The 13,911-nt window shown below is 45.2% G+C and overlaps 1 protein-coding gene across 1 annotated transcript in view; it reads right to left on the bottom strand.

Moving 5' to 3' along the window:
* The window catches only part of LOC127452199 (USP6 N-terminal-like protein), a 45,494-nt gene that overhangs the window by 19,224 nt on the left and 12,359 nt on the right, over positions 1–13,911 (bottom strand). Inside the window, exons 2-4 of the mRNA XM_051717500.1 lie at positions 4,563–4,636; positions 2,171–2,256; positions 1,222–1,261 (exon numbers count right to left, since the gene is read on the bottom strand). Coding sequence (XP_051573460.1) covers positions 1,222–1,261; positions 2,171–2,256; positions 4,563–4,628 — 192 coding nt within the window. The 5' untranslated portion in view covers positions 4,629–4,636. The remainder of the gene's footprint in view (positions 1–1,221; positions 1,262–2,170; positions 2,257–4,562; positions 4,637–13,911) is intronic.

The following is a 13,911-nucleotide window of genomic DNA, read 5'->3' as shown; positions in this document are numbered from 1 at the left end:
GGGCTCTTGTGTTCTTGTCAAGTGACCAGTGAGCTTCTTTTTTTACTGAAGAGATGACATCAAGCTGATCTGAACAATTTCATCTGCGATCGCAATCAGCTGCTTATCGTCAAAACACTGATTGTAATCCATAGTGATTCACCAAGCGTTTTTCCTGTGTTTTTTTCCTAAACTAAAATGACTAATGAAATCAGAAAGCGGAGGCACAACCGTCTGTTTTTATTGAACGAAATTTCTTTACTCACTGAAATCTGCTTATGCACATACTCATTAAATACACAATCACACACATTCACAAGGTAAAGTTATACCAAGTATCAATTCCTAAATCACTCTTTTACAATTGTTCATGCACACGCAGTTCTCCTGTTGTTATTTTGCCAAGCTCCACGCAACAGGGAATCAGAGAGAGACCACTTTGTATCGGCTAGTGGGACATACCTCCTACTGAAGAGAGCAAGATCTCAGCAAAACAGTTGGCAAGTGTGACACCTTTGGCCAAAATTACGTTGATTTGAGTCTGCTAGTGTGCCGTCAGCTTTGGGGGAGGGGCATTCTCATGAATTCTGTCAACATGTAGGAGTATGCTAGGATATAAATGACGTCAAAGCTAACAACACAAATGGACAAAAAGCCACAAAACACAAATTTTGATTTCATGGGGTACATAAAAGAAGATAGAACTCTCACAATATATGATGTCAATGGCATATGGTGCATATCACACAATGCCTAAAATTCTCATGGCAAATATAAATATCTGCTAAATGACATAAAGGGCCCTCTTGAGTTTTTGTGTAGGGAAGTAAAGTTTCACTCCTCACTTGAGAAAGCTGTGCTCTGGGATTAGGTGCAGGAAAGCGGTTTGCTGCTCAAGTTGCCCTCCTACTATTTACATCTGTTCTGCGGGCAGTTTTCACTCTTTCCATCCCTTTTCTTTATACTTTATGTGCCATAGCACACTGATCAGCCACCTCTATGCTGTGAATGTGTCACATGGGAACACACCTCCAGACAGCCCAGCTGTTTCTGCATTACACTCATGTATACAAATGGCATGTTTAAAGGTCGGGCTGTTTTCTTATGTGTTTTGTCTGTGATTAAAATTTGTCCTACCATACTACAAAATATAATTTGCATAGTATATACAAATGTTGTTTGTTTACACAAAACCTATTTTGTATATTTATATGTTTTTTTGTGCATGGTACTTCACAATACCTTCTCTTCAAGCACACTTGGTGTGGGCAGTTCTTCTTTACTGTGGAAAAAAAACAAAACAAAATTTGCACAGTCACACTTATAAATTTAGACTGCTTGACATGTTAATTTAATGTTTTGACTAAAAATGCTTGTTAGTACAAATTAGCAGTGATTGAAAGAAACTGTTATTACTTATTACAGACAAAATAGCATAGTATAAAAAAGCATAGTATAAAAAAGGAAAATTCTGGGTTCAATACAAGTTAAGCTCAATCGACAGCATTTGTGGCATAATGTTGAATACCACAAAAAATTATTTAGACTTGTCCCTCCTTTTCTTTAAAAAGAAAGAAGAGGCAAAAATCGAGGTTACATACCTCCAATTGTTGGAGGGTTTAAAAGCAGAAATGTGAAGCTTATCATTTTATAAAAGCACAGATTAATTCTTTTGGTAAAACCTGTGTATTATTTGAACTGTAAGGTTGTTTAAATCAACATTTTATCTAGCGTTTTAGGGCTTACGGCATTAGGTCGCCATGGCAGTAAAGTTGTAAAATTGGATATAACTTTATACTGACAACGTTACTAATTACTATTAAGTTAGTAGTTAACCCGCAAAACAAATTGTTTAGGTCTTGTGGGTATACTTTTGAAACAGTGACTGTTTTAATGTTTACAGATTGGCCCCATTCACTTCCATTGTAAGTGCCTCACTGTAACCAAGATTCTTGCTTCTTTTTTTTTTTTTAAGAAAAGGAGGAAGCCTAAATTAATTCTTGTGGTAATCAACATTATGCCATAAATGCTGTAAATTGAGCTAAACTTGCATTGAACCTGTAATATTCCTTTAATATTAACAAAGGCAACTGTTATTACAGTGTCATACTGATAGACTCTGAAAGATCAAAAACGGAAACAAAAAATTGAATGATGTTTAAGTCGAGTTGACTTTTTTTCCAGGACTTACTGAAGAAATCCAAAGCGATCTGTGACTCTATATATACTGTAGTTTGCATCCTCCCAAGGATCAATCTGAACACCTGCATCTCTACCCTAATAACACAAACACAAATGAATATTTGCATACTAGTAAAGAAACATTTGATTTTCTGAAAAGAAACTGTGTACAGTTTAGCAGAGGTGCAACAATGTATCATGTGAAATTTTCAGGGAAGCAGTTTAGACTTTCATCTTGACTGAACTGATAGATTATCAAAGAGTTGTCTGGTATATTTATATTGTGTTACAAAAGGCACAAGTTATAGATTGAAAGGGAAATTATTTTAATAGCACACAATGGCCAGGTGGGGAACACTTAGGGTGCTTTCACACTTGGTTCGATTGCTTGGACGAACCTGAGTACGAAAACTTTACATGCACAGAACGTCGCTTATGTTTGTCTGCCACGGATGCACTGAATGTGCAATGATGTGATGAATGTTAGCGTTTGTCTGCCGCGCAACCACGGATGCGTTGCAAGAGATGTGAAGAATGTGAGCTGCTCTCAGAAGGGGATTTATTTGGACACAAAATGCATTATACCATTATATTGTAATTGCGATCAGGAGCCTGCAAAGATGAAAATCATACGTACAGTAATCACAAGCGGTTCACTTCCATGATTTGGTACAATAGCATTCATATCAGCAGCGAACCACACTGGAGTTCACATGAACCGTACCCCAGACCACCTTTTCAAGCGGACTTGGGTGCGGTTCGTGGGTGTGCACCCGAGTTCGGAAAACAGCATTCACATCATCCAAACAAACCGAACTTTGATGCCATTCGAACCCGGGAGAGCACCAAAAGTACTAGTGTGAAAGCACCCTAGGTTACCTGATGTCAAGGTAGTTGATGTCAAGTATTTAAAGCAATTCATTCAAAAATTTAATTTTGTTGATATAAGAATTCCAGACACAGGTTGACTGCTCCATGGACTGTCTTTTTGTTATGTAAATAAAAGCTGTCCGTTTAAGAATTAGCTGAACTTCCACCCTGATAAAAAAGACTGATAAAAGAGATGCTAATGTTGCTAACTTCTTATTCTGCTCACTATGTTTGTCAAAAGACTGTCTAACAAACTTATCCATTGTAGATTTAAAAAAAAAGTTTTTTATTGTGAGGCCATTATGAATGAGGTGGCAACAGAATTTCCACCCTGTCTACTGAGTTCAGAACAGCTGACATTTAAAAGCTTTTCCAGCTGGTGTGGATGATTCCCTGAGGGGGGCGGCTGCTGCTCTCCTGCCCCCTCTCAACACCATGGTGGAGTTAAGAGTGGTAAGCAAGCAGTGATCCGTGACAGACAGCTGAGGATTACAGTTCCAGTATTCCCCCAATTTCCAATTAGACTCTAAGAGGTTATGTCAAAAAAGTCAAATTGATCACCACAGCAGCTGTCTGCTCACCATACAGTCTGGTTTCATGGTCCACAGCACTATGCATTATCAACAGAATGGGATGAGCTATTGCACAAAGCAAATGCAGTTCAAGTAGCACCTCTGTTATATAATACTTCAGAACATTGATTTTGAATGCACAACATACATTCTGCTAACAAATTCACATGCACATTGAGAACACAGAAAAAGAGTCTCCATTCATTTAACAATAAAGTTGTGGTCACACTTTATATTAGGTGCCTTTAACCACTACGTTCTAACATTAAAATACATACAATACAAAGTATTTACTGTGTGTTTTTTATGTTGATCTGAAAAATTCTCACAAGATTCCCATTTGTTGCTACTGAGGTTGAAGTACGGGTAGGTTTAGGGTAAGGGTTGGTTAGGTTTAGGGTTGGAGGTAAGGTTAACAGGGTAACTACAAATGTAATTAAATGCAGGTACATTAAATGTAAGTACAATGCAACAACACTTATGTACATAATAAGTACATTAAATGCGTAAGTACATAGTAGTTAAAGACATCTAATATACAGTATAGTGGGACCAAAGTTATAAACATGTACACATACGCCCCAAAACAGGTAAGTTAATGTTTGCCAGCTTGGTACTATTAATGCAATAGCTGTATCTTTACTAAGACCACATTGGGGTTGAATTAAGTAAACAAGATTTTTCATTTAAAAAAGTAAACAAGATTTTCCAATGGAAGCAGCTTATATTTCCCGATAGGACAAGTGGTTTAATTCATGTTTTCAATTCATGAAATGTATATACATACGAAAATAAGCCATTTCCCCTGCAAAAACAAGCTAATTCTCTTCACAAACATATAAATATCATAAAATCACAGTTAATATAACATCAGTAATATCGTAATAACACAGTACCATTTTAGCAAGTATATGCACAAAGTGTTCGGGTAAACCGCAGTAGTATGGTTTGATCATTTACCTTATTATATTTAGAGATGATCTCAGCACGTTCCTCTGCTATCAGCACCTTTATGTCCTTCTTCATGTCAATATCTAGAAACACAGATTGCCAGTGTCAATTTAAATAACTTAATAAATAAATTGGTTATTTAAAAAACTTCGGTGTTGGCTTCATCTGGCACAAACACTTGAGTTGTATGGCAATTTCTTCATGTACAAGTGCACCGACCCATACATCAAGCTTTTTGGGTACACTATGGATGTGTACAGATTAATGTGAAATAGTTGTGTCACTTTGCTGTTTGAGAAAGAGTCTGTAATATAGCTGGTCAAATCTGAGTACAACATATTCATCATATTAAGATTTGGGAGCTGGTCTACAATCAGGACTTGTTGGCACAGAGTGACCTGAGACCTTTTTAAGATCTTGTTGGTCATATGAAGGCATTGAGTGTGTCAGAAACACTAGCCCCCTGAGAACGACAAGGCCAAAGAAAGGCAAAAAGGTTCCCACTTGGGCTCAGCTGTCTGGGAGAGTAAAAGACAGAGGGAGAGTCAATCACTGTGGGACACATGTCTGCATGACACAGTATTATATTACTAGGACAAATTGATGTTAAATTTCCAGCCTAAGACATAACACCGAAACATACTGTCAAGCATCATTTGACATTTAAAGCTCCAGTTAAAGGCAGGTAAACTAAAACTCTACATTGAGGAATAGATGGAGAAATTGCTGTATTTCTCTGTGATTGTGACTCTGTCAACTGCTTTGTCCCCTAAAGTAACAAAAAACAAAACAAAAAACAAAAACAAAAAATGCATCTGCCATGTTTGTATAGTACTTTTGATGTCATTTCCTAATATATTTAGACAGAGGGACACTTGTGACAGGTGTCAGTGTAACAACACTTCCTTATTTTCACTATGACCCTCCGGGTGAGTGGTGAGCCCAGCTTTCCAAACAACATCTCTCTCTTTCTTTCTAAATTTCTCTTTCACTCTCACTGTTTCTTCAATTAGAGCTGACTCCTCATATTTTCGTGGTAAAAAGTGCTGATATAGGGAGGAAAAGAGAGCAGGGAAAGTTGTCAATGTGTTCTCAAAAACCCATGATAAGTGTTTAGAGGCATCATCAGGTTACAGTCATGGTTTAGGAGAAAGAGTATGCATACATAAATTTAAAACCAGAAGAACCACAGGAAATAATTATTTGCCTTTGAGAATTTTGTACTACTCGATGAGAAAATAGTTTACTCCAAACCCCAAAACCATGATTATTGAAACTGAGGGAAAACAAAAGACTTTACTAAGCGTTTTTCTCTCATCAGCCACTAGCATTCTATGACACTGTATATCTTCTCTCTAAAATCACACTTTATGTCAGTTTTAAAAATCAAAGGACAAGCTAAAAGGGCCTCTGAGGTAGGTTGAAATTATAGTAGCCATTGTAAGAAACATTTTAAGCAAATGTTCATTGGGTGTATGTCATTTTATGTCTACTTTGTCTCTCTCTCTCTCTCTCTCTCTCTCTCTCTCTCTCTCTCTATATATATATATATATATATAGTTGAAGTCGTCATGGTTACTGGTGTAACCTCCGTTCCCTGATGGAGGGAACGAGACGTTGGTGTCGATGTAGTGACACTAGGGGTCACTCTTGGGAGCCCGAGACACCTCTGGTCTTTGATAAAAGGCCAATGAAAATTGGCGAGTGGTATTTGCATGCCACTCCCCCGGACATACGAGTATAAAAGGAGCTGGTATGCAACCACTCATTCAGGTTTTACGCTGAGGAGCCGATATAAGGTCCGGCCATTTCAGCGGGTAGTTCAGCGTTGTGGCAGGAGGGACCAACGTCTCGTTCCCTCCATCAGGGAATGGAGGTTACACCAGTAACCATGACATTCCCTATCTGTCACTCACTCGACGTTGGTGTCGATGTAATGACACTAGGGGTCCCTATACAAAACGCCACAAGGCTGAACTGTGTTACGTGAACTGGCGGTGTGTGGTGGGCAGACTTGCTGTGTGCCTCATAGCCAACACACCAGGTCCACACGTAACCTCCCCCAACACAGTTATAAATGGCCCTTTTTGGGGACAAGTCGACTACCCAAAGATAGAGACAGGCTTAACCCAGTCGTGGCCTCTTTTCCCTTTCTCTTTTTCCACTCCCTAAAAAAGAAGGGGGATTATCCGACTGGGCCGCCAGGTCTAGTCGGGGGGTGTCCCTCCCAAGGGGAGGACACCGCGGAAACCACACCTTGCCCCAAGAGAGGGGGGGATATTTAAGTGGAAGAATATGTCACATGATCTTTCCAACCATGTGGAGAGCCTTCAAGGTAGATCCTGCCCAATGGGGGAGGAGTTACTACAAACATGGAGACTGGGGCAGAGGGGCTCTGCCCAAGGAAGACGCAGTTTGCCAGCAGGGAAACGAATTAGCGGAAGATATAGATCGCATGGGGTTAGCCTTACAGGGAACCGCCACATGCGGAGCACCTACCCCAGAACCGGGCTCTTAGAGCGTGTACTGGGCCGGCAGCAAGTCTCTCCAAAAACTCGACTGCCACAGGGCTCGGAGGAAGTCAACCAGGGAACAAATTTTGTGAACACTACTGGGAATTAACGGCGCACGTCTTCAGCTCAAAAGGAGGTGGAAGGCGCTATGTGCAAGCGATACACCCGACCGGCTATCCCGGGCTTATCCGCTTGTGTTGCGTGCCACTACCTGGGACGAAACTGGTTCCACCCGGAGGCTGTAGAACCTTGCAAAGGTGTTGGGTGTTGCCCAGCCTGCTGCTCTGCAATGTCTGTTAAAGAGGCACCTCTGGCCAAGGCCCAAGAAGCCGCTACACCACGGGTAGAATGGGCACGTAGCCCTACCGGGGGCGGCATGTTTTGGGCGAGATATGCCATAGTTATGGCGTCAACGAGACAGTGGGCGATCCTCTGCTTGGAGACAGCGCTTCCTTTCCGCTGTGCACCAAAAGCAGACAAAGAGCTGCTCAGAGATTCTAAAGCTATGCGTGCGATCCAAATAGATGCGTAAAGCGCGCACCGGACACAGTGACGACAGGGCTGGGTCTGCCTCCTCCTGGGGCAGCACTTGCAGGTTCACCACCTAGTCCCTAAAGGGGTGGTGGGAACCTTGGGCACATAGCCCGGTCAGGGTCTCAGGATCATGTGAGAGTAACCTGGACCGAACTCAGGCACGTTTCGCTGATAGAGAACGCTTGCAGGTCACCTACCCTCTTGATGGAAGTGAGCGCAGTCAGGAGGGCAGTCTTCAAGGAGAGTGCCTTAAGCTCGGCTGACTGCAAAGGCTCAAAGAGGACTCTCTGTAGACCCTGAAGAACTACAGAGGTCTGATGAGGGAATGAGGCGCGGCCTGGAGGGATTCAGCCTCCTGGCGCCTCTTAGGAACCTGATGATCAGGTCGTGCTTCCCTAAGGACTTACCGTCGACTGCGTCATGGTGTGCTGCTATGGCAGCAATGTACACCTTCAAGGTGGAAGGGGACAGCCTCCCTTCCAACCTCTCTTGCAGGAAGGAAAGCACTGATCCGACTGCACATCTCTGGGGGGTCTTCCTGACGGGAAGAACACCACTTAGCGAACAGACGCCACTTAAAGGCATACAGGCGCCTCATAGAGGGAGCCCTAGCCTGAGTGATCGTGTCTACCATTGCAGGTGGGAGACAGCTTAGGTCTTCCATGTCCCATCCAGGGGCAAGACATGGAGATTCCAGAGGTCTGGGCACGGGTGCCGGATGGTGCCCCTTCCCTGAGAAAGAAGGTTGTGTTGTGACGGCACATCCGCCGTAGTGTTGAGGTTGCCCGGGATGTGAGTGGCTTGCAGTGACTTGAAGTGCTGCTGACTCCAGAGGAGGAGACGGCGGGCGAGTTGTGACATACAATGAGAGCGCAAACCACCTTGGCGGTTGACATATGCTACCGTTGTTGTGCTGTCTGTCTGAACCAACACGTGCTTGCCCTGGATCAACGGCCGAAACCTCCGCAGGGCAAGCAGAAGTGCCAACAACTCGAGGCAGTTGATGTGCCAATGCAGTCGCGGACCCATCCAGAGGCCGGCGGCTGCGTGCCCGTTGCAAACGGTGCCCCAGCCCATTTTGGAGGCGTCTGTCATGACCACAACGTGCCTGGGGACCAGTTCTAGAGGAACACCTGCCCGTAGGAACAAGAGGTCGGTCCAAGGGCTGAAAAGACGGTGACAGACCAACGTGATGGCCACGCGGTGTGTCCCGTGGCACCATGGCCATCTCGGGACTCGAGTCTGGAGCCAGTGCTGAAGCGGCCTCATATGCATCAACCCGAGCGGGGTGGCCACCGCCGAGGATGCCATATGCCCCAGGAGCCTCTGAAGAAGTTTCAGTGGAACCGCTGTTCCCTGTTTGAACGCCTTCAAACAGGCCAGCACCGACTGGGCGCGCTCATTCGTAAGGCGTGCTGTCAAGGAGACTGAGTCCAACTCCAAACTGAGAAAAGAGATGCTCTGAACCGGGAGGAGCTTGCTCTTTTCCCAGTTGACCCGAAGCCCTAGTCGGCTGAGGTGTGAGAGCACCAGGTCCCTGTGTGCACACAACACGTCTCAAGAGTGAGCTAGGATTAGCCAGTCGTTGAGATAGTTGAGAACGCGAATGCCCACCTCCCTTAACGGGGCAAGGGCAGCCTCGGTGACCTTCGTAAAGACGCAAGGAGACAGGGACAGGCCGAAAGGCAGGACTTTGTACTGATACGCCTGACCCTCGAATGCGAACCGCAGGAAGGGTCTGTGTCGAGGAAGGATCGAGGCGTGGAAGTACGCATCCTTCGGGTCTACCTCAGCGAACCAATCTTGATGCCGGACGCTCGCCAGAATGCATTTTCGCATCAGCATCTTGAACGGGAGTCTGTGTAAAGCCTAGTTCAGAACTCACAGGTCCAAGATTGGCCTCAACCCACCACCTTTTTTCGGTACGATGAAGTAGGGGCTGAAAAAAACCCTTCTTCATCTCGGCTGGAGGGACAGGTTCTATCGCACCCTTCCGTAGGAGGGTAGCGATCTCCGCGCAAGGTAGCAGCGTTTTCTTCTTTCACCAAGGTGAAGTGGACACCGCTGAACCTGGGCGGATGCCCGGCGAAGTGAGTCGCGCAGCCAAGTCGGACGGTCCGGGCCAGCCCTCGTGACGGATTGGAAAGCGCAAGCCATGCGTCCAAGTTCCGCACAAGGGGGACCAAAGGGACAACGTCATCGGATGTACCGGCAGGTGGGGCCTCGCGCAGGGGCGGAGCTCGAGGTGCCACACCACGTCGTGGCCGTGCTGAGTCTAGGGACATCAAAGCACTTACCTGGCTCCTTGTGACCACCCCCGGAACAGCCTGGGATGGGGGAGGAAGAGGCCTGTCCTCGTGACCCGTGGATACTGTCACATCGGGGGTGGATTTGTGCCACAGCTGGGCGCTCAGGGGCGGGAGACCAGCTCCAGAGCAGCGGGTTTCGCTGTCCCTGGGTCGCCCGTCTCAAGGGCGCTTTGAAGCCTTTCACGGGTTCTGGGCGGCCACGAGACGGGTGGCGTCTGCTTCCTGCGGTGGGCTCCACGCCGGGGCCGGTGCAGTAACCGCAGGGGGACGCCCTTGGCGATGAGTAGATGGGGTGCGGGATCTTGAGCCGCGCCGGGGCAGGATATGCCGGCTAGCATCCATCTACTGCTCTACCATCGAGAACTGCTGGGCAAAGTCCTCGACGGTGTCGCCGAATAGGCCCACCTGGGAAATGGGGGCAGCAAGGAATCATGTCTTGTCGGCCTCACCCATCTCGACCAGGTTGAGCCAAAGGTGGCGCTCCTGGACCACTAGTGTGGCCATCGTCCTCCCGGGAGACCGCGCCGTGACCTCCGTCACTCGGAGAGCGAGGTCGGTCTCCGAACACAGTTCCTGCATCAATCCCGGGGCGGAACTACCCTCGTGCAGTTCCTTTAGCGCCTTGGCGGACTTGCAGGAGAGCCATGGCATGCAGGGCGGAGGCGGCTTGTCCAGCGGCACCGTAGGCCTTGGCCGTCAGAGACGATGTAAACCTACAGGCCTTGGACGGGGGCTTTGGGCACCCGCGCCAGGTGGCGGCGCTCTGCGGGCATAGGTGCACCGCGAGCGCCTTTATCCACCAGGGGATTGCCGAATAGCCCTTGGCCGCCCCACCATCGAAGGTAGTGAGGGTGGGGAAGCTGAAAAGATCGGGACGGGGCAGTAAAAAGTGTCTCCCGCGACCTTGTCAGCTCCTCATGCACATCCGGGAAGAAAGGAACGGGGGCGGGGCGTGGCTTTGAGCGGCGCCGCGAGCCCAGGAACCAATCACCGAGCCGTGAGGGTTCAGAGAAGAGCAGTGAAATCCACTCTAACCGACGCTCGCGGCTGCCCGGGAAAGCATGTCGTCATCTCCGCGTCAGCCTGTAACTGGGCAATCGACCCCGAACGGAGGAGCCCAGCTGAGGCTTCCGACTGGACGAGCCCACTCTCCGATCCTGCGCTCGAGAGCTCATCACTTTCACGGGCTCCGAATAAGAGGTCGAACTCGCCGTGAGACGAGCCGGCGGACTCACCCGGAAGCCCGATCGGGGCAGACGAGCGTGCTGGGGAATAGGAGGTCCGCGGGGGGATACCTGGCAGAGGCGGTCCCATTGGGGTCCCCAAATCGCCCCCAGTGCTAGCTGCACTGGCCTTATACCCGTGGGTAAAAGGACCGAGGCGGGAGCCTCTGGGGTGGCTCGCTTTCTTACGAAGGCAAGGCGCGACCGCAACGTTGCAATGGACATATTCTCGCAATGAGAACATGACCATCCACGAATGCTGTCTCCGCCTGAGCAGTGCCCAGACACGAAAGACAGTGATCGTGACCGTTAGAAGGCGAGAGATAACGAGCACAACCAGGAATAACACACAATCGGAAAAGCATCTTTAAAAAGACGCGTCTTTAAAAAGACGTTCTGTGTGTGCGCTCTTTTAGAGAAATATATACTCTTTTAGAGGGGAAAAATGCTCTTTCAGAAAATATACTCTCTAGTTTTTCTGCCGAAACGCCCAGGGGCGTTCTCTGCAGTGCACCAGTGCAGAGGGGGGAGAAGCCGCTGAAATGCGCCGTCAGATCCAGCAGAGGTGAATGAACAGTAGTATTCAGCTCAATGAGCATGACCGTTCGGCTCCGAAGAGAAAATCCTGAATGAGTGGTTGCATACCAGCTCCTTTTATACCCGTATGTCCGGGGGAGTGGCATGCAAATACCACTCGCCAATTTTCATTGGCCTTTTATCAAAGACCAGAGGTGTCTCGGGCTCCCAAGAGTGACCCCTAGTGTCACTACATCAACACCAACGTCGAGTGAGTGACAGATAGGGAACTGAAGTTTACATACACCTTAGCCAAATACATTTAAACTCAGTTTTTTACAATTCCTGACATTTAATCATAGAAATAATTCCCTGTCTTAGGTCGGTTAGGATCACTACTTTATTTTAAGAATGTGAAATGTCAGAATAATAGTAGAGAGAATAATTTATTTCAGCTTTTATTTCTTTCTTTTTGTAAAATTACATTTTAGTTTATATTCCATTAGAAAACATTACAGATCCACATAGCTATAGTAAGAAGGCATGGGATTCTGAAGCGTGGGACTGCTGGTGAAATTAATGGATTCATGATAACCCATCCCGTACACAAAAGAGTTGCATTCTCACAACACTGATCTGAAATCTGGATCTGTTGGCTTGATCCCAAACTTCATAAACCAAGATGAAAAAAGAAAGAAAGAAAAACAAAACTAATCCATACTTTCATTAGCGATAAGCCTTCAAATCCTTCTTTCTCCAGAGGAAAACAATGCCGTCATCTACCTCCTTGGCAAAAAATAGCAGAATGATTATATAAAATTCGATAAAACCTAAGATTACAACCCTAAAGGTTGACATTTGTGCTCAGAGCAACATCTATTTGACAATATTTACATTCTATGTTCTTGTTCGTATAACAGTGAATTCAAATGACCTATGAGGTCTTTCTCTCTAGACCTCTAATATGCATTTTCTGTTAGTCTGTTGAACAGTTTGTTTTGCTGCCACATAGACAAGCTTGATTTCTTATGTTCACCATTGCCTCAATGTAACCCATGCCTGCATGCATGCCTTAATGTAGAATAAACTCCAACTAAGACTAGGCCATTCTTTCCAATATATGTAAAATACTGTTCTTGTTGAATGGTTGCAGGTCTGAAATTGAAATTCCTTTATGCCATCTGCATCTCTTGTTAGCCTATAACCCCTAAATAATCATTTGCACTCTCAACAGAGAATGTGAGAAATGCATTTCCATTGCCTCTCATTGTAAGGTGCAAACAAGGCCACAGCAGCTGTTTACGAGGTGGTTGAGGGATTGTTTGTATGATGGTAGATGACAGTCCCCAATAGGAGGGCCAAGAGTCCCCTCCTCTAAACACTAGAGGACACAAAGGAACATGGTTGTAATGTTATTAACATAATCTTGAATCTCAAATTTCAGCCTGCTCTACGCCACACAGAACACAATGTGGTTACTTGTGGATACATGTGGAAACTTCTTCTCTAGCATGTGCTCCTGGATTCGACTGTCTGTGAAGTAGGGAAAATTAAAAGAAAAACTGTGGTTATGTTGCTATGTTGCTCTATATGTGTACCATCCACATTTCAAGGAGAGGGAGAGAGGGACAGTCATAAGCAAGCATTTCATACTGTCCAATCAGATGACAGTACACACAATTAGAACTATTCTGCAGAAAGGATTTTCCAACAACAATCTGCTGGATTCATTACTTTTACTTTCTCTTTATAATTTTATAGCATAGGTTAAAGATGGACGAAAGGACTGCATGCATCATTCTCAACTTGGCAAGAGGTCTTGATGACACTGACTGTATTAGCATTGTGTTGTATAGTCATTAATTCTGAAACATGCACCATCATGGCAAACTGGCCCATCATAGGCTTGGATCCATTCAGGACTAGTGGTTTTGGCAACACTTTACAATAAGGTTCCATGCGTTAACATCAGTTAATGCATTATGTGTATCATGAACAAACAATTAACAATATATTTTTTTGAGCATTTATTAATCTTAGTTCATGTTAGTTAATAAAACCACAATTGTTTATTGTTAGTTCATGTTAGTTCATAGTGCATTAACTAATGTTGACAAATACAGCTGTTAATTTTAAAAATGTATTAGTAGATGTTGAAATTAACATGAACTAATATTAATAAATGCTGTTTAAGTATTGTTCATTGTGAGTTCATGTTAACTAATTTAGTAAACTAATGTTAACAAATGGAACCTTGTTGTAA

The sequence above is a fragment of the Myxocyprinus asiaticus genome, chromosome 2 (assembly GCF_019703515.2).
Source record: "Myxocyprinus asiaticus isolate MX2 ecotype Aquarium Trade chromosome 2, UBuf_Myxa_2, whole genome shotgun sequence".
Classification (NCBI taxonomy): domain Eukaryota; kingdom Metazoa; phylum Chordata; class Actinopteri; order Cypriniformes; family Catostomidae; genus Myxocyprinus; species Myxocyprinus asiaticus.
Note: the sequence above shows the minus strand (reverse complement) of the source record. Positions and strands in the feature narration are given on the sequence as shown.